Source organism: Littorina saxatilis, linkage group LG13, assembly GCF_037325665.1.
Source record: "Littorina saxatilis isolate snail1 linkage group LG13, US_GU_Lsax_2.0, whole genome shotgun sequence".
Taxonomy (NCBI): Eukaryota; Metazoa; Mollusca; class Gastropoda; order Littorinimorpha; family Littorinidae; genus Littorina; species Littorina saxatilis.
This window is the reverse complement of record NC_090257.1, coordinates 37,215,697-37,236,346: the sequence shown is the minus strand read 5'-3', so window position 1 is coordinate 37,236,346 and position 20,650 is coordinate 37,215,697. Positions and strand designations below refer to the sequence as shown.

Below are 20,650 nucleotides of genomic sequence, written 5' to 3'. Positions count from 1 at the left end.
GTTTCTACCACAGACATACACACGCACACACGCACACACACACACGCACAGACAGACAAAGTTACGATCGCATAGGCTACACTTACGTGAGCCAAAAATGGAAAAACCCGATTTTTCAAAGAAAGTTAATCTTCTCCAACGTCAAGGGGACAGGGCTCGCACAATTTCCAGCCAATAAAAAGCGGGCGTTCGTGTGTGTGTATATGTGTGCATGCACATGTGTGGGAGAGAGAGAGCTTGTGTGTGTGTATGTATGTAATATTGACTGAAACTTTTTTAAACTTTGCAAACATTTTCAATGTCTGTTACTCTGGGAAAGTTACAAGCTGAATCTTTGATGACTGATCTGAATGTTACCTTGTTCTTTTGTTTCAGATTGCAGAGTATGCATTTGTGATGTGCATGACTATCGAAATGTCACTGAAGGTTCTGGCTAACGGTCTCTTTTTCACGCCCAAGGCCGTCGTCAATGACTTCAGCGGTGTCCTTGACCTTTTCATCTATGGAGTAAGTTAATTGTTATCTCACAAAGATGTTATCTCAACAAACAAGTAAACAAACAATTGAGTCCTGAAGCTTATCATAAACCGCATGCAGAGAGCTGGCTGTAACTGGGGGGGGGGGGGGGGGGGGGGGGCTTCTTATCCTTCTGTAAAGGGTCATTTCAGTAGCACTGATTTGTTATGAAAACTGCAGAGACTGAGAGTACAGGTCGCAAGCGCACAAACACATGCACACACGCTGCATGTACTACCGCAGACTTCCACTAACTCGCGGTCCACTAAATCGCGAATTCGGCTATATCGCGGAGACCTCTTGGACCCCGAAAAAAACAGGACCGACCTTTTTTAAAAAAAATAATTTTTTTTTATTTTTTTTAAACAAAATTAGTCACGTAAAGGCCAAAAAATAGTACAGATCATGAAAAAATGTTCTATCATAACCACACTATCTCTCTCTGGGTCCGATGGCCTTACATCATGCAGTAAATTGTCATTTCATCTTTTCAGTCTCTCTCTCTTTCTCTCCCTCAGTCTCTCCAAATAGTGTTCTACGTGTGTGTTTTCAGGTTGTGTACATTACGGGTTGATCGAGACCTGCGAACAAAAGAAAAACAAACCTTTCACGCGCACGTGCCCCACTCAGTCAAGAACTTTCATGCCACGATCGGTATCGTCAAATTGGCCATGTGCCTATAGAGGTTAAGTGTCTGACCAGTCAGTATGGCCAGTCAGGCGTGCAAGTTGAACACTCGAGTCCAGCTAATTGCGATCTCTGCTAGACAGTCCGGGTGGCCACAGGCGCCAATCAAGGCGCGAATCAAGTGCTTAAACTGCGCTTCAGTCTTCTGCAATCTAGTCAGGCATGCGATTTAACACTCGAGTCCCGCTAATCGCGATCTCAGCTAGACGCCCCGGATTTTCTACAGGCGCCATAAAGTGCTTCAGCTTCTTGCGTTATAACAGGTGGCAGCATACGTCTGTGTCTGTTTGTGACGACAAATGAGTCGGAGAAAAAAGAAAAGAAATCGTCATCTGCTGATAAAAGAAAACGTGTCATCGCAGTTAATCTTTTGAGAACTTAGTTGCCAACAGAAGCGTCACACTTGCGAGAAACGCAGTAACACATACACAAAAGTCATGAACATTGTAGCACAACCACATGCCAGGCGTGCGTGTGCACGCGCATACACACACACACGCACGCACGCACAAAAACACACACACACGCATGCACATGCACGCTCACACACACACACGCACTCACACGGCAAACGCACACACGCCAACATGACGCTCACAGGCTTTTTGTGACCAACAAGGGAAATAACTGTGTTTTTCTCTGACTCAGAAAAGAACGCGGTTTCTTCCCTTTAATTGGACCCTAAACTGCATCGCGAATCGGATATATCGGGATCAAAAATCTTTGGACCCCAAAGACTGCGAGTTAGTGGAAGTCTGCTGTATTAAGACTCCGAATCGTCCCCACATCAACACAAGGAAATTTGGTTTGAGACTATGTTGAAGCTATAGCATCCTATGAAATTCAGTTTAAATTCAGTTTGATATAATTGCTCGAATATCTCAAGAAATAGCTCTGTGGAAGGGACCCATATATTGAAAGTGTAAACTTTTTTCGAATCAATCGCTGTGATAACGAACCTTAAACGGGGCTTAAGGAAGACTTCCAAATGCTCTGTTGCAACCTCTATAACTCGCTCCCAATTTTCTTTTGTGACTTTTTTTTCGATTCAATTCAATTCATGATAACTTTATTATCTGAAGGTAGGACAAACATAAATGCTTTCGTACATTTTTTCCCAGGTGAGTGTGATGTTCCTGCTGATCATGCCGAGAGCAGTGGAGGCATCATCTCCAGAGCAGATCCTGATGATCCTGAGATGTTTGAGACCGCTCAGGATCTACAGCCTGGTGCCTCACATGAGGAAAGTCGTCTTCGAGCTGGTCAGAGGATTCAAGGAAATTCTGCTGGTGAGTTTGGCCACTGAGTGTAAAGCTTGACCTTTGCTGTGAAATCAAGGTGTGTTATTTTGATTACTTTGTGCAGATGATTGTGCACAAATTCTCATGATATATATCTCAGATAGTATTTTGTCTTGACTAGTACAGTGAAACCTCTGTTAAAGGACCCTCTGTTTTTAACCGCCATCTCTTTTAAAACCAATTTTTCACCCCCAAAAAAGGTATTCATTAAGTCTGTAAATGAGACGGGCGAAGTGGCGCAGTGGTAAGACGTCGGCCTCCTAATCGGGAGGTCGGGAGTTCGAATCCCGGTCGCTGCCGCCTGGTGGGTTAAGAGTGGAGATTTTTCCGATCTCCCAGGTCAACTTATGTGCAGACCTGCTAGTGACTTAACCCCCTTCGTGTGTACACGCAAGCACAAGACCAAGTGCGCACGGAAAAGATCCTGTAATCCATGTCAGAGTTCGGTGGGTTATAGAAACACGAAAATACCCAGCATGCCTCCCCCGAAATCGGCGTATGCTGCCTGAATGGCGGGGTAAAAACGGTCATACACGTACAAATCCACTCGTGCTAAAACCATGAGTGAACGTGGGAGTCTAAGCCCATGAACGACGAAGACGAAGAAAGTCTGTAAATGTACCTCTATTTTGAGACTCCCTGTGTTTTAAGACCTAATTTTGTCCAAATTTTTGAGAGAGGTTTCACTGTAAATTGTTTATACCGTTCATAGATACAGGACAAAAGTGTTTTTTTCTCGTCCTCTTTTCAGGTATCAGTACTGCTGATAGTGTTGATGTTCACCTTTGCTATATGCGGAGTTCACCTGTTGGGAGGGAAACTTGCTCGTTGCAATGACGCCAGCATTGCTTCAAAGGTAACCTATATGTCATCATGTCATGGTTGATCGACTCATTGGTAGACTCATTTTGCTGCTGCAAACTCCTGAGAATAGGCAAGGAATGCCAAAGCTAATGGGGTTTTTTTTTCGTGTTTTTTTCTTCTGTTAGTTCACAATCAAAAAACAAGAAAGGTAGGTAGTTGGAACATTTGTTATTGACAAAACAATACATTCACAAATATATCGACCCAACGGTCTTTTAAGTGCACAGACAAACAATTAATAACGAAAACTTATCTGGCTGATTTTTTCTTCACTAAAATGACCTTTTGGTCGAAGTACTATGAATGTTTCGTATTGTCAGTATTGAAACATTCCACAAATATCCCCAATTGATTTTCAATCATTGAAAGATGGTGTGCGCAGTATTATTATTACCGCTTTTATCTTAGTAAATTAATGAATGATATTTCAGAATTCATGATATGTAAGACTCCTGCTGTCTTCTGTTTCTCCCACTGTTCCTTCCTGGTATGCCTACCCACACCTTCTGAAAGGAGAAAGATTACAAATAACAGAAGCTAAAAATGATTTTAAAAACAAATAACAGAAGCTCAAAATGATCCTAATTCACTGCTTGCAGGAGGAATGCACGGGAATCTTCTTCAGTCGAGTTCTCATCTCCAGAATGGCGCTGGCAAAAAACGATTCCGAAATCCCAGGATTTTGGGTCCCCAGAGTGTGGTAAGCTTTCTCGCCTTCTTTGCGTACAGTGGAACCCTTGGAAGACCCCCCAATTTAACACTCCCTCCCTTTTAAGACCCTGTTTTTTTTTACTTTCTGTTCATAATCTCAATAGACCGGCACGGTTGGCCTAGTGGTAAGGCGTCCGCCCTGTGATCGGGAGGTCGTGGGTTCGAACCCCGGCCGGGTCATACCTAAGACTTTAAAATTGGCAATCTAGTGGCTGCTCCGCCTGGCGTCTGGCATTATGGGGTTAGTGCTAGGACTGGTTGGTCCGGTGTCAGAATAATGTGACTGGGTGAGACATGAAGCCTGTGCTGCGACTTCTGTCTTGTGTGTGGCGCACGTTATATGTCAAAGCAGCACCGCCCTGATATGGTCCTTCGTGGTCGGCTGGGCGTTAAGCAAACAAACAAACAAACAGAAAAATCATAATCTCAATAAATTATCCCAATTTAAGACTCTCCTTTGTTGAGACCCGATTTTCTCAAATGTTTGGAGGTTTTAAAAGATTAGTTCCACTGTATTTGCATGTTAGGGGCTATTAGTTAGTATATCCATGTTACAAAGCTGTTTGGTATCTATTCTGTCCAATGAATATGCTTGTCAGAACTGATAGACACTGTGAATGGAAAATCCACTGAAGAGGAAATACAAATTGGGACTGTGCATGATCCTTGAAGTGAAAGTGGGTCGGAACATTGGAGCTGACAGAACGTAGCCCAGTGTTTTCATGTCAGAACTGCATGATACAGTGAAGGGCGAATCCACAGAAGAAGAAAAGAATGGCAACTAAATTATCCATGGTCAATGAAATTAAAATCTGAACTTAAATTTAAAACGTCCAAAAGGACCCAGTTCATGATTCAGAATGAGAAGAAGAAGAAAATGGGCAGTAAAACATTACACAGACCACAGAACGTAGCATAGTGTTTTTGGCTCACGTAAGTGTAGCCTATGCGAGCGTAACTTTGTCTGTCTGTGCGTGCGTGTGTGTGTGTGTGTGTGTGTGTGTGTGTGTGTGTGTTTGTGCGTGTGTATGTCTGTGGTAGAAACTCTAACATTTGAAGACGTCACATTACATTGACGTCACATTATGACGTAAGAGGGTTAGACGTCACGCGAAGGAAGTACTGAAAGTCTCGGTCATTATTATTTTGAGCGGGCCGAGACTCTGTTGGCAGTCGTGTCCCTGTAAGTAGGCTACATGCAGACAGACAGATCTAGATCTAGTGTCTCGCTTTCTTGCACAGTTTCACCTATGCTCTTTCTGTGTGTGTGTGTGTGTGTGTGTGTGTGTGTGTGTGTGTGTGTGTGTGTGTGTGTGTGTGTGTGTGTATGTGTGACGGAGTGATTGAGTTTGTGTTACTGTTTGTCGATTTCTTACGTGAGCCTTGATGGCTTCGCCTCTTGTTATGTTGGAACTGACCCACGCCAGGGCAAATCCACAGAAGAAGAAATAAACATGGTGATTTTCTGCACAGTCAATGACATGAAAAAGGCTTACAACATTGAAGGGCGCTGTGGCGGGGTGGTAAGACGTCGGCCTCTTAATCGGAAGGTCGAGGGTTCGAATCCCGGCCGCGGCCGCCTGGTGGGTTAAGTGTGGAGATTTTTCCGATCTCCCAGGTGAACTTCTGTGCAGACCTGCTAGTGGCTTATCTCCCTTCAAGTGTACATGCAAGCACAAGACCAAGTGCGCACGGTAAAGATCCTGTAATCCATGTCAGAGTTCGGTGGGTTATAGAAACACAAAAATACCCAGCATGCTTCCTCCGAAAGCGGCGTATGGCTGCCTAAATGGCGGGGTAAAAACTGTCATACACGTAAAATTCCATTCGTGCAAAAACACGAGTGTACATGGGAGTTTCAGCCCACAAACGCAGCAGAAGAAGAAGAAAAGGGCTTAGAACATTGTAGGTGACAGAGCGCAACCGGGGGTTTTCATGTCAGATTTGGTACATTGCAGGGCAAACCCACGCAACTTCAACTTTGACAACATCCAGAATGCAATGCTGGCTCTGTTTGAAGTGCTGTCGCTGGAAGGATGGCTGGAAGTCAGAGATGTCATCATCAGTAGAGTTGGAGCTGTGAGTTTTTTTCTATTTTCTTGGGGGTTTTTTCCGTGAGGAAAATGTTGCCTGGAATAGATATCGTCCTGAAGTTTTGAAAAGGATTTTGTGGAAGTCCTAAGCAAGGTTTAAGAAGTGTGTGTGATCAAGAGAGCGAGGATGTGTTTATTGTGTGTGCGTGCGCATCTATGTGCCTTTGCAGAGAAAGAGAATATGTGAGCTTTTGCGCATCCATGTGCCTCTGAAAGTGTGTGTGCACACTAGCTTGTGTGCATATGTCTGTCTGTCGGTTCTGTTTGCCTGTTTGTGTCTGTGCAAGTGTGTGCCTCTGTCTGCCTGTCTGTTTTTCTGTCTCAGAGCACAGAAAAGTGTGTGTGTGTGCGTGTGTGTGTGAGCATGCGTGCGAGCATAATTATTTATTATGTGTGTGTGTGCATTTGTGTGTATGTGTGTAAATGTGTGTGTGTGTGTGTGTGTGCACTTGCATACATATGTTAGTACTAGAGGAATACCCGGCTTCGCCGGTTTTTATCCACCAGTTTGTGCCCGGGGTCCACCTGAATATGCCCACCAAATTTGATGCAGAATATTTACGATATCACAAACAGAACTCTACAATCCACAGGTGTTGCTTTGCGAGCTATAAAGAGCTATAAATATCTCACAACTTCTAAGGCGCACAACTCTGCAGAGTCTGCTGTGAAGGGCGGCGGTAGTCTCCCTGTCACACCCGCCCCCCGTTTGAATGAACCGAACCATGGATCCGCCAAGCTTAGGTCCCTCCCAGATTCGTGGAATGGGAACAGCACGAAAATGATTCAGTGACCATAATGCCATTCCTGATCATATCATGTCGAGTCCCATTCATGTTGACGACGCCGAATGTAATCGAGTGCCGAAACACCATAATCACCTTTGGAGGCGAAGTCCACTCACACAGGAATGAGACATTTAGAGCTTATCTCTAAGCCCTTTTTAGTCTGTTATGGCTTCTCAGAGGAAGGTCAGAACATACCGACACAGCAAAAGCAGCCAGACCACATCACAAACAGAACTCTAGAATCCACAGGTGTTTTCCACACACACACACACAAACACACACACACACACACACACACAGAAGCCGTATATATATATCGTATAAATATATAGAGATAGATGACAGTGTATATTTCTTTCGAATACATCACCTCAATTTAACTAATAGGAGTTACCTTACTTACGAGTGCTAGACTGAGAAGCGTCCTATGTTACCAGTACTAGACTGTAAACAAGGTCGCTAACTCTAGATTTCCGTCGGTATACCATTTAGGGGAGTAGTCTCCCTTTGTCGGTAGTACCTCTCTGCGCATGTGCCAATGCCCATAATCCCCAGTTTCAATTTCTTGCTACGGGGAGCTAGACGTGTATTTAGACCTTTCCCGTCTAAGAAGACTTCCTTCACAGGAACTACAACATTCACCTTCAATCACGGTTTGGGCTTTCCTTTTTAAGGGCGATTACTACGCCCGTATACATTCAATGATTCATCAAGTTGAACAACGTAACGAACCGTGAAAATGAAAGTGAAACGGCTTAAAAATGTAACAAAGTTACTTGGTCATAAGTAGAAGGTACTTCAATCATCAATGATACCTTGTTGACACACAGAGCCTAACAGGCTCCGTTACTTGTCTTTTTTAACTAGTGAACATGCAATTGAACGACAACTATTCTTTACTCAGTCGTTACGAATGTCGAACAGATATTTACAGCGGTTGGACCGGTTTCATTGGCGCAATAGAACTCCGCGAACGATAACTTACCTTGCCGCTTTCAATGGAAAGCAACGGCAGGTCACCCTACACATCAATGTAGGAATACGAACAAGACCTTCAACTTCGAAATTACCCGGAAGTTTTTTGCGTTTTAACAGCTTTTTATCGACTACAGCGATGTTTACCATGCGCGTTATCCCGACCGGAAGCGCATTTCTGATCCGAATTTTTAGGTGTACAAAGTACCGAGCGCCCGCGAAGGTTACATACGGCGTATGAATACTTCTGTCATTACAAACTGCGATGACTTTTGCGGGCAGCTTAGATACGGAACGCAGTACGCTTGAACGCTGATTGAACTGAAGGCACAGAGCGCCCGCGAATGTTACATATGGCGTATGAATACTTCGGTCATTACAAACTGCGATGACTTTTGCGGGCAGCGTAGATACGGACCGCAGTACGCTTGAACGCTGATAGAACTGAAAGCGGGTTGTATCGAAGAATAACAACAACAAACCTCGCCCGCTTGGAAAGAAAACCAAACACTGAGATTGAGATATGCGCCTCCGGGAATATTACGGAGGGAACTTCCTTTACTCTCAGAGAAAGGCAAGTAATTCTCTCTCCTATGTTTCTGGGAAACGATGTTTTCTGCGGTTGGCAGATTATGGTTTTGGTATTTTTATCAGATGATCATGGTGGACTCACAGAGACCACGTGGTGGTACTTCTTCAAATTGGATAAAGAATACTTTCCTTGCCAACTTAACTTGATTAACTTGTAAACTTGTATGCGTGCATATGTTCTGCGCGAACTTAGAATCCGGTTTCATTCTAGAATGGACCGGGTCCAGGTTGGAATTCTAACCCTGCGCAAGTACAGGGGTGCCATTCTAGAATGAAACCCTTGTTGCTGGTCCATTCTAGAATCGGCCGTGCGCAAGGTTGGAATTTGGGTCCAAGTTGGAATAGTCATTTCAGTTAGACTATCACACAGCCAAAGCCACAAATGTGGATTTTCTGTTTGTTTTTGTTTTTTGTGTGTTTGGTTGGGTTTTTTCTCGGGTTTTTTACACTTTACTCAAAGACATCGTGAATTGGGATTGTGATGTTCTGAAAGTGATTACGATTTTGAGAGACACTCAGCACTGATCGCTACGAACGGAAATTTCCGGACTGACAGTGTTTTGCCGATCTCGCTTGTAACTTTTAATCTTATTCATATACATGAAGTTGGTCTTCTGAATTGTGAAGATATAATGTCAACTTTTTTTTAAACCTGTGACAACAGCTCTATAACTCACTCTGTCCTTCTGTTGGTCTGTCTGTCGGTTAGTCGGTCTGACCGTCTGTCTGTCTGTCTGTCAACAAAATTGTCAAAAAACCGGACATTTCCGAGAGGGAGACAGCGCTGACATTGCAAGCGGCCGCAACCGGCTCTCATCACAAAAACAACTGCCCTGCAAACAATACCGCCCTGATAGTCCCCCTTGCTATGGTCTGCCTTTGTTTATTGCGTACTCAGGAGTGTCAACTTTCTTGACAAGATCGCCAAAGGATTTTTTTCAGGGGTAGACAAATCAGCCCCATTTTATCAAAGGGAAGGTGCAGGTGGAGATAATTCAAGGGAAGACAACTCTGTCTTACCTACAAACATTACGGCCCCCTTTATTCAAGGGTTTCATTCTAGAATGGCACCACTGTACTTGCGCAGGGTTAGAATTCCAACCTGGACCCGGTCCATTCTAGAATGAAACCGGATTCTAAGTTCGCGCAGAACATATGCAAACACAGATGGGACATCTTTATTGGGATATAATCCTTTTATTCTTGGCAAAGGGTATCAAAGAAGTCAGTTGATGTTGTTACAAATTCCATTTTCATGGAGTGTTTAAATCAGCTATCTGAGTGGTAAAAGATTTAACTTATGGATAAACTCAAGTGTTTACACTTTGAGATTTACACTCAGCTAAAATCTGTTGATACCACAGTGCCAGGAGAACAGGCACACATATATACTTATGTTCTGTTCCAGTGCACAATTGATGTACATTACACTTGAATGACATGTTATGAATAATATACAGTTGAAACCATGCCTTAGGGGCATGAATAAACTTGGTTGTTAACACATGAGTATTACACTCAGCTGAGTTTTCACAACATGCAAGATCGAGCAAGGCTCTGAATAATACTCACAGGGGAGCTTCCTATAATGTTGTCATGCCTCTACTTATTCCTGGTTCGTAGGCAAAACCTAAGCCGTTGACCTTTAACAAGGCCACATCTCTACTGTTGTCACCTAATCCTACGACTAGGTTCTCAGAAGTAGACAACAGGACCTAACAATAAGAGGCCGCCCTTAAATAACACTGGCTCTAGTCAGGTTCATACAAGGGATACAATGTTTATCATTTCATATCATGGAAAATATAACATATTTGCTAAACGGATGTTGTTACAACACACACTTAACTATGCCTCCTAGACAGAGCGGCTACTCTCATGAGAAAGGTACTGGATAAACTCTTGGCACATCCATGCCGTTATCAGTACGAGGGGGAATTAAGTCATATTGACATGTATTTATATATACGTAGACATTACCAAACAGACAATGTCGGGCGCTCTGGGGGAATACCTCCAGTAAGCACAGGAAGAGACAGGCTTCCTTTTCGCCCTGATAACTCCCAGGATCGTTGCGACAGCTTATGACAGACCCTCCAGCTGTCAGGCAAGACGTCCACTGGGCGTAACATGAGTAGAATCTCCCTGAGGTAGCTACAGCCTCGTCTGCTACCTCTCCCTTGAGGTGACCCCGAAACACGGCTGTTGACAGGACTGGGCCCCTCCCACCATTATCTTTGCCAGGGTTCCCCATCATGATGGTGGCTTCATGCATTTTGACTACCAGTATTCAGTGCTGCAAACTGCCTGTAGCGATGCTTCAGCACCGGAAGGACAGCTCCCGCCCCCCATTGCCTGTCTACCACCTCCTGACGGACTGAGGAAGACCTAATGTTTAACGCTCTTGGAACTAGACCAACACTTCACGCCTGACCATATTCAGCAGTGCCCGGCTACACAGAAGTCTGGGAGTGTGAGGAGAATGCCTAGAGCCTCCTAGTTATCTTCATCACCTGGAATGGAGAGCTAATGGTTAGAGGCTACAACCTTCACACCTGGGAGCCGCCCTACCAGTAACAAGATGGCACCTGCAATCTGCATACAGATCACCAGTCAAACAGCGGTGGACAACTGAACAGGGTATAGTAGTCACATCAGTTTCCATGCATACTGCAAGCTCTTGAAGTCTAGATGTCTCCTTCGGATACACAGCTACAAGACAGACACTGCGTACCAAGATAAGAGGAATCAAAGTGTCTCAAGACATTTGCCTGAGGAAACGACTCTGAAGATCACTCACTCTTGGAGTGGAGCTTGTTCAACAGGGTAACAGGCCCAAGAATCTTGCCATACAAGTGTCGGGCAACACGGGTGAGCATGTTCAGGCTACATCACAAGGCGGGGAGCTGTTGGAGATAACGCAGAGACGGGGGAAGAAGTGCTCTGAGATCGTCAAGTACAGAATGCTTTCATGACCTGTGGACGGACTCAGCGTAACAACTTGTAAGAGTTGCCCCTTCTTCCTGAATGTCATCTGACACCCGCATCAGCCAGGGGATGATGATAGAAATGTCAGATTGTACAGTCGACACTCAACAGAGGATGTCCGACACCTGTAACAGGTCACATCTCGACTGATAATGGTAACAACTCTGGCAGAAGCATCAACAGGAGAGACGACGTCCTAGAGAAGGGATGGGCCGTTTAAGATCACTGGGCAGGTGCCCCTGAGATGATCAGCAGCTTTTGGAAGACAACCTACCCCAGGGTCAGGCAGTCCTTAGGCTACAAAACCTCATGGTTATCATCCTTGGACCAAGTCAAGAACCGCCCTGATATGGCGCTTCGTGGTCGGCTGGGCGTTAAGCAAACAAACAAACCAAGTCAAGGCAAAACCCTTCAACAGGGACAGCACTCAACCTACGTCATGCTTCAGAGACGGACAGACTTGACTAAAGAGGGAATGTCTCCCGAGGTGACTCCGCCCGTTTTTCCATGGACTTTCCAGGAAGGACACTGAGAGATAGTCTGAGGTCTGACCAGCCATCCGCACTATGAGATCCATGGGCCAGATTTCATAGATCAAGGAGGACCTCTCAGCCCATGCGGATTGATTAGTGCTGCCAGACATCTTGGACTGGGTAAACCATACGTCCCTCCATCATTGAGTCAAATTTTCCTGGAACAAGAAGAGCTTCCTCTACCTTTAGGGGTATTGGGTACGGCCACAGACACACTTGGATTTGGGAAGGCTCAGCCACCCCTTCCAACCGAACCTTGAATTGGACAAGCTTCGTTTGCCTCTTACAACTGGCGCTCTAAGATCCCTGGACCACAGAGATAAGACCTAGAGGTATTCATCCCCCGAAAGGCATACTGAGTGCGGCAATACCTTTGACAGTGGGTGAATGTGTCCATCCCATCCATATGTAGACTCTCAGATGCCTGGACTCAAAAGCTAAAGGAGCTGGAGGAAAGAGACACAGTGAGATCCTAGCAGGAGCTAGGAATACCACACACAAGGCTATCTCCCTCGCTCCCAGTCTACGGTGACACAAGGTTATTGGGTGAGTATAAGTTGTGTCACTCTAAGAGCTTGAGGTAGAGACACAGTGAGATCCTAGCTGGAGCCAGGAATACCACACCAGCCTTTTCTCCCTCGCTCGAAGAGCCTGAGGTAGAGACACAGTGAGATCCTAGCTGGAGCCAGGAATACCACACCAGCCTATCTCACTCACTCCCAGTCTACGGCTACGCGTCGTTTTTGGGCGAGAAACGTGGCAACTCGGGTGTTGACTAAGACCTTTGTCAAGTCAGAACTATGCATCAGACCAAGAGAGTACACCTCCTGCCTCAGGCAGGGGCCTGAAAACAACTCTGCATAGTCACCCTAGAGCTCAGCTCCACAAACAGCTGAAGTGCCCCAGAGCTCACAAAGCTATGCTGGTCAGACAATGCAACACTTGCCGCCCGCAGCCACGCCTACTGAAAATCCAGATATGGACTTGGGTGATCTAGGCAGAAGTACTACTGAGATCACAACATAAGACACCTTTGTGAGTTCAACTACCAGGGGGCAGAACTTTGCATCAGCCCAAGATAGTGCACCTTCGGCCATAGGCCGGAGAACATCACTGCATAGTCATCTAAGAACTTGTGAGCTCTACAGAAATCTGGAGTGTCCCAGAACCCACAAAACCTATGCTGGGCAGACAACCCAGCAGATGCCACCTACAACCATGTTTACAGAAAACCTAGATCAAGGACCTGGCTGATCAAGCCAGAAAACGGTCCTGCTGAAATCACAAATGGGACCTCTCAGTGAGTTGCATGCCAGGCATGGCACCCTCTTGAGTAAGACAAGAGCGGTCATTCAGTCAATTAGGGCTCAGAGATGCCCATGGTCACTGGGGACCCCCTCACGCTATAAGTGTGGAATTTCAAAGTAAGAAGCAGGTTTTCCCCTTGGGTAAAGGCAATACAGCTGGCTGTCTTTCACTGGCTATTCTAGGACAAATGGTACCTATAACCATTAAGGGTAGGCTTATAGCCCCCACATGCGTTGAGACAGCACAGGAAAGGTGCAGACAGTGACCGTACTGCTGAGCGCACTTGCGCTTACTTCCTGTCACGCAGGAGGAACAGCTAAGTCAGCCTGAATTTACACTGGTATCTGTGCCTACCATCCTCATTAGAGAGGTAAATTCAGAGAGGATATATATATTCATTCATGCGACTGACACAATTGTTTGCCATGGAAAGTGGTGCCTCAGACCAGAATTCTACAGGATCTCTGGAAACTCTGTCAATCTCCCTTAAATGGAGGATCAGTCGCAGAGACGCACCTTGGTGATAAGTTCAAGGTATTAGAGGAATTGTTCCCTCTGACCATTCCTCATCTTTTAGGTCGTTCACCTGATCCGCCTGCAGAACTTTACGTTGCTGGGGAGTTGGGTCGCTCAAGGCGCATAATGGCAAGTCATAACCATAACCCAACATTGATAAAGACAAGTGATCAGAGGAATAGTAACGACCATCGAGTAGAAACCAGCTCTACATTGACAGGTGGGACTTTCTTTCGATTGTCCCTTTCTGGAGCAAGTTGACACAGTGGCAACAATGCAACTTGCCACTCGCCCGACTCAGGATTTCTTGCTTCTCAGTCCGATGATCTATCCTTTTCTTCCCCCGATTTTACAGGGGGGATTCCGGACAAATGGGCTGAGTCGGGTGAGGTGACACTAGATTACCGATCGAAAGTCAACCCTCCAGCCTGTTATCTATTCTCCTATTAGTTAAATTGAGGTGATGTATTCGAAAGAAATATGTATTTTTTACAAGTAAAATGACTATTTCTAAGAATACTCACCTCAATTTAACCAGAGACCCTCCCACCAACCCCGCTATTGACTTAATAGCTTCGAATTGAAACTGGGGATTATGGGCATTGGCACATGCGCAGAGAGGTACTACCGACAAAGGGAGACTACTCCCCTAAATGGTATACCGACGGAAATCTAGAGTTAGCGACCTTGTTTACAGTCTAGTACTGGTAACATAGGACGCTTCTCAGTCTAGCACTCGTAAGTAAGGTAACTCCTATTAGTTAAATTGAGGTGAGTATTCTTAGAAATAGTCATTTTACTTGTAAAAAATACATTTTTCGCGTGGCTAAAAATTTATTCGACCTTTGCACTTTTACAGTGAGGACAACTTACGGCTGCATGGAAAGCGTTCTGGACACTACGGTGACCTTCTAAAAATAGTAATGTCGGAACGGGAATATCCGAAGCTGCTTCTCGAAGCCATACGAAGGAAGGGAGGTAAACGCTGAAAACATGGAGAAGATAAGGAAGAGTTATGGTACGAAAAAAAACCAAAATCGGTTTGCGCTGCGCGCTGAGAGCACGTATTGAAATATCTCATCGACCAGATTTTGTCCGGGGTGTATCTGAATATGGACACCAAATGTGAAGCAGATCCATCGAGAACTTTGGCCGTGCATGGCGAATACACACACACACAGATAGACACACAGACAGATAGACACACAGACACAAGTCGTATATATATATAGATGAGGACATATACTTATTTCTGTGAACACCTGTATGCAAGCATGTGTCACTTGAGTGTATGCTCTGTGATGACGGTGACATGATATCCTTGTTTTCTTTCAGGCGGAGGCTGTGTACATTCACCTGTTTGTCTTCATCGGCTACATGATTGGTCTGACTCTGTTTGTGGGCGTGGTGATTGCCAACTACAGTGAAAACAAGGTACGCATTTGTGCTGTGATACAAAAACTGAAGGTTCTGCATGCACGCAGGTTATGCAGTCGTTTGAGAGCCTTTCTGTTTGACTAATTGTCAGCAGAAGTTAAAGATATTTTTTTTAATTACGTTTTGTTTTACGTACACACACATACATACAGACATTGGGTACAGTTATGTGCTTGTGCACACAGATAAGCACCCACACACTTGCACGCCTAACTAGAAGACCTGCAGTCTTGCTTCTTTTAATCATACGATCTGTCATTCTGTGGATAGGGCGTGGGTGCATGTTGCTTCGCCAGAAGCTGAAATTTCAGAAGTTTTTATAAGCAGTTTGTAAATAAAGGTCACAACCAAGGAGGAATAACAGGCTCTGAAAAATTGTAATGCATAGTTTTTATACCCTTTGTTTTGTCTTTTTTGTTTTGTTTTCTTAACGCCCAGCCGACCACGAAGGGCCATATCAGGGCGGTGCTGCTTTGACATATAACGTGCGCCACACACAAGACAGAAGTCGCAGCACAGGCTTCATGTCTCACCCAGTCACATTATTCTGACACCGGACCAACCAGTCCTAGCACTAACCCCATAATAATAATAATAATAATGCAAACTTTTATAGCGCTATTCTAGAAAAATGTCTACTCTTAGCGCTTTACAATACATACATCGACCAAGCATACTATACACGCACAGGCAAAGAAACCGACCAAACATAACCAACAAACTATACATGCACAGGCAAAGAAAACGACCAAACATACAATACACGCACAGGCAAAGATAACGACCAAACATAAACAAGCATACTATGACCAATCATAACCAACATACTATACGCGCGCAGGCAAAGAGAACAATCAGCACATGTAATAATTACTGACAACTAATGATGCAGGCATACAATGACAATCCAATACACAGCCTAGGCACAAGAACCACATAAGGCTACTGTATAAAAACGTGTCAACAATACTATTTACACACACACAAACAGTGCTGACACAAAGCGCAGAAAATATATATACACGTTATTTTAGGCACTAGGTAGGGGGTGAGGTGGGGCGGGATGGGGTGGGTGGGGAGATGCTGGAGGGAAAATCACTTGCGCTGAAAGAGGTGTGTTTTGAGATTTGTCTTGAATGTAGTGAGAGAATCTGTGTGTCTGAGAGGCAGAGGTAATCTATTCCAGGTCACAGGGGCTTGATAGGCGAAGGACCTCTCGCCACATGTCTTTGTTTGCACTGTGGGGAGTCGGAAGAGTCGAGTGTCGGCGGCGGAGCGAAGCTGACGAGAGGGGGTGTAGAGATTGAGGAGTTCTGAGAAGTATTCTGGGGCAGAACCAGAAACGACGGCAAAAGAAAGAGAGGAGAGTTTGTATTCGATCCTTTTAGTGATAGGCAGCCAGTGTAGAGAGTGAAGAAGGGGTGTGGCGTGTTCATACTTGGAAGGTTTGAAGACCAGGCGGGCAGCGTTATTTTGGATCCTCTGAAGTCTATCTAAAAGGTACTTAGGGAGACCGGCCAGAAGAGAATTGCAATAATCTATCTTTGAGAGGACTAAAGAACACACTAACGTTTTGGTTGCATCAGTGGTGAGGTAGTGACGGACTGAACTAATCTTGCGCAGCTCTAGATAGGCGGACTTGCAGATGTTAGAGATGTGTTTTTGGAAAGAGAGAGTTGGATCGAGAGTGACGCCAAGGCTGCGGACAGACGGAGAGAAAGAGATAGGTAGTTCGTTGACAGTGAGAGAGGCAGGAAGAGAAGGGTGATTGAGAAATTTCTTGGGACAGGCCAGCATAACTTCGGTTTTGTCACTATTTAACTGGAGTTTGTTTAAAGACATCCAATCACTGAGGTCCGCAATGCAATCCTGTGTCCGAGATACCAGAACGTCAACTTCAGCAAGAGGGGCAGACTGATGAAGCTGTGTATCATCAGCGAAACTCTCGTGCGACAACGCATGGCGACTGATAACATCGGACACAGGGGAGGCATATAGAACGAAAAGTATGGGGCCAAGCACGGACCCTTGCGGGACACCGTACTGGAGAGCTGAAGGTTGAGATTTGATGCCGTTGACACAAACGGTCTGCGTCCGGTTAGTAAGGTACGAACGAACCCAGGAAAGGGCCAGATCATGAACACCAAAGGAGTGCTGAAGCCTGTGGAGCAGAATTTCGTGGTCTATCGTATCAAATGCGCTAGACAAGTCCAGTAGTGTTAGAATGGAGACCTGATTTTCGTCAAAGCCAAGAAGGATGTCGTTTACAATCTTCAGAAGTGCTGTCTCGGTACTATGGTTTTTCCTGTATGCAGACTGATGGGTGTTGAGAAGGTGGTTTTGCTCTAGATGCCAGGCGGAGCAGCCACTAGATTGCCAATTTTAAAGTCTTAGGTATGACCCGGCCGGGGTTCGAACCTTTTATACCCTGTTTGTACGCCTGTTGTGTATTTATAGCCTTTTTTGGCATCAACAACCGACTATACAAATTCAGAGATGGGATTGGAAGAATGCGTTAGAAACAATTTCTTATGAAAAAGAGAAATGAAGAGAGTAAATCTGAAACTGTGCCCGCTGCAGGAGGAAAATAGACGCACAGCTTGACCGGATGAGACCCCCCTGAAAGAGAAGCTGTTAACCGGCACGGTTGGCCTAGTGGTAAGGCGTCCGCCCCGTGATCGGGAGGTCGTGGGTTCGAACCCCGGCCGGGTCATACCTAAGACTTTAAAATTGGCAATCTAGTGGCTGCTCCGCCTGGCGTCTGGCATTATGGGGTTAGTGCTAGGACTGGTTGGTCCGGTGTCAGAATAATGTGACTGGGTGAGACATAAAGCCTGTGCTGCGACTTCTGTCTTGTGTGTGGCGCACGTTATATGTCAAAGCAGCACCGCCCTGATATGGCCCTTCGTGGTCGGCTGGGCGTTAAGCAAACAAACAAACAAAACAAACAAGAGAAGCTGTTTGGCAACCTGGTGGTCCTAAAGAAGACGGCAGCATTTGTGCGTGCCACAGGAGTGGAAGTCTAAAAGGAGCGAACGAGAAGAAGAAAAAGACACTGGTAGACATTTTTTTATCATTACATCTGCTGTTTGTGTTTGTAGGGAACAGCCCTGTTGACAGTGGATCAGAGACGTTGGCTGGATCTGAAGGGACGAATCAAATTGGCTCAGCCTCTCCATATTCCTCCAAGGCCTGGTGGGTATTTAATTACTTGGTAAAACAGACAAACATAGAAAAAAAGCTCAATGTGTGTGTATGTGTGCTGTTTTAAGAGTTGTGCCTCACGTTTACGTGTGAGCATGGGAGGGCTGGCAGACTCTTGTATGCTGGAAGATTTAAGTATGTACTAACGTAGGGTGTGTTAACACTGTACTGTAAGATCTTTCACATGAATGAATGCAAGCCTTTTTCTATGAACTTGCCTTTGAGTATCCTTGATCTAGTTGTGAAAAAAGAAGTTTGTTTATTTTGTGTTTGTGTTGTTGCTGTTGTTGTTGCTGTTGTTGTTGTTGTTGTTGTTGTTGTTGTTGTTGTTGTTGTTGTTTGCTTTTGTGTGTAAATGTTCCTTAGGAAAGAAAGCTGAATTTATATTATGCTTCACTAAGACACTTTATTTTTCTTTCTGGCAGAGAGGAGTGCCTTCCGTGCTTTGATGTACGACATCACACAACACCTGTACTTCAAACGCTTCATCGTCTTCTTGGTCATCGCAAACTGTCTCATGCTGTCTGTCCCAGTGAGTTCCTTTTACTACACCTGCTACCCCATTATTTATAAACCTGCAGATTCTTTCAAAATGATTCATAATCATATACTGTATTAGCTTCAAGTAGTACCGGCACGGTTGGCCTAGTGGTAAGACGTCCGCCCCGTGATCGGTAGGTCGTGGGTTCGAACCCCGGCCGGGTCATACCTAAGACTTTAAAATTGGCAATCTAGTGACTGCTCCGCCTGGCGTCTGGCATTATGGGGTTAGTGCTAGGACTGGTTGGTCCGGTGTCAGAATAATGTGACTGGGTGAGACATGAAGCCTGTGCTGCGACTTCTGTCTTGTGTGTGGCGCACGTTAAATGTCAAAGCAGCACCGCCCTGATATGGCCCTTCGTGGTCGGCTGGGCGTTAAGCAAACAAACAATCAAAGCAGGATTCAGAGCACAAGGTTGTGTTATTTTGAGAGGACCTCACCCAATTTTTTGGACGATTTTTGTAGTCTTCAGAGACAATGTTTTATCTTATGATCAAAACGGAGAGTAATCATGCAGCAGTGTGTTGTTGCACTTTTATAAAAGGCAAGATACTTGTAAGATACTGTTCCCACGGAATCTTGTTTTGCTGTGGTAGGTTGTACGATTGGATCCCCCTCTTTTTTTGTTTTGTTCGTTCATGGGCTGAAACTCCCACAGCTTTTACGTGTATGACCGTTTTTACCCCGCCATTTAGGCAGCCATACGCCGCTTTCGGAGGAAGCATGCTGGGTATTTTCGTGTTTCTATAACCCACCGAACTCTGACATGGATTACAGGATCTTTTTCGTGCGCACTTGGTCTTGTGCTTGCGTGTACACACGGGGGGTGTTCGGACACCGAGGAAAGTCTGCACACAAAGTTGACTCTGAGAAATAAATTTCTCGCCGAACGTGGGGACGAACTCACGCTGACAGCGGCCAACTGGATAGAAATCCAGCGCGCTACCGACTGAGCTACGTCCCCGCCCGGGATCCCCCTCTAAGTCTTTCCCCATTCTTAGACCATGCTTTCTCAGATTTTCAGTTCATGATATGTGAAAATTAATCTATTTTAAGACACCCTCCTGTATTTTTATTAATTTTTTGTTTTCTGTAGGACAAACATGATTAGTTAACAATTCCTGATGACAGTATTCTGTATTGTTCATGCTGTGTTACAGTGGAAAGATTCAGGGGACAAGACAACCATACTGGCTGGCTTCTCCACTTCCTTCACTCTGCTCTTCTTGGTGGAGGTTAGCATAAAATGCACATCACTTAACGCTTGTTTGCCAGTGAAAGTCTGTTTAATTTTGAAAATACACATCACTAAATGCTTGTTTGCCAGTAGTAAAAGTCTGTTTAAGTCTCTTATGAGATTGGTGACTCATACATTATTTCACATTGATTGTTCATACCTCCCATGCTTCCAGTCCTTATGTTGGTGTTTTTAGGTAACATTTTGTTAAAGCTGTCATGTGATAAAAACTTTTAAAGTACATAAGAGGTGTTGTGGGATTTTTGTGAAGAAAGACACTGCAGTTGTAATAATGGTTTTTGGCTCACGTAAGTGTAGCCTATGCGATGATAAACTTTGTCTGTCTGTGCGTGCGTATGT

The 20,650-nt window shown here is 44.9% G+C and overlaps 1 protein-coding gene across 2 annotated transcripts in view; it reads left to right on the top strand.

Moving 5' to 3' along the window:
• LOC138945640 (sodium leak channel NALCN-like) overlaps nucleotides 1–20,650 on the top strand; it is an 85,280-nt gene that overhangs the window by 45,636 nt on the left and 18,994 nt on the right. For both annotated transcript variants that reach the window (XM_070317115.1, XM_070317114.1), the window contains exons 23-31: nucleotides 376–507; nucleotides 2,325–2,492; nucleotides 3,256–3,360; nucleotides 3,968–4,068; nucleotides 6,038–6,158; nucleotides 15,207–15,305; nucleotides 18,410–18,503; nucleotides 18,938–19,044; nucleotides 20,214–20,288. In XM_070317115.1, coding sequence (XP_070173216.1) covers nucleotides 376–507; nucleotides 2,325–2,492; nucleotides 3,256–3,360; nucleotides 3,968–4,068; nucleotides 6,038–6,158; nucleotides 15,207–15,305; nucleotides 18,410–18,503; nucleotides 18,938–19,044; nucleotides 20,214–20,288 — 1,002 coding nt within the window. The remainder of the gene's footprint in view (nucleotides 1–375; nucleotides 508–2,324; nucleotides 2,493–3,255; nucleotides 3,361–3,967; nucleotides 4,069–6,037; nucleotides 6,159–15,206; nucleotides 15,306–18,409; nucleotides 18,504–18,937; nucleotides 19,045–20,213; nucleotides 20,289–20,650) is intronic.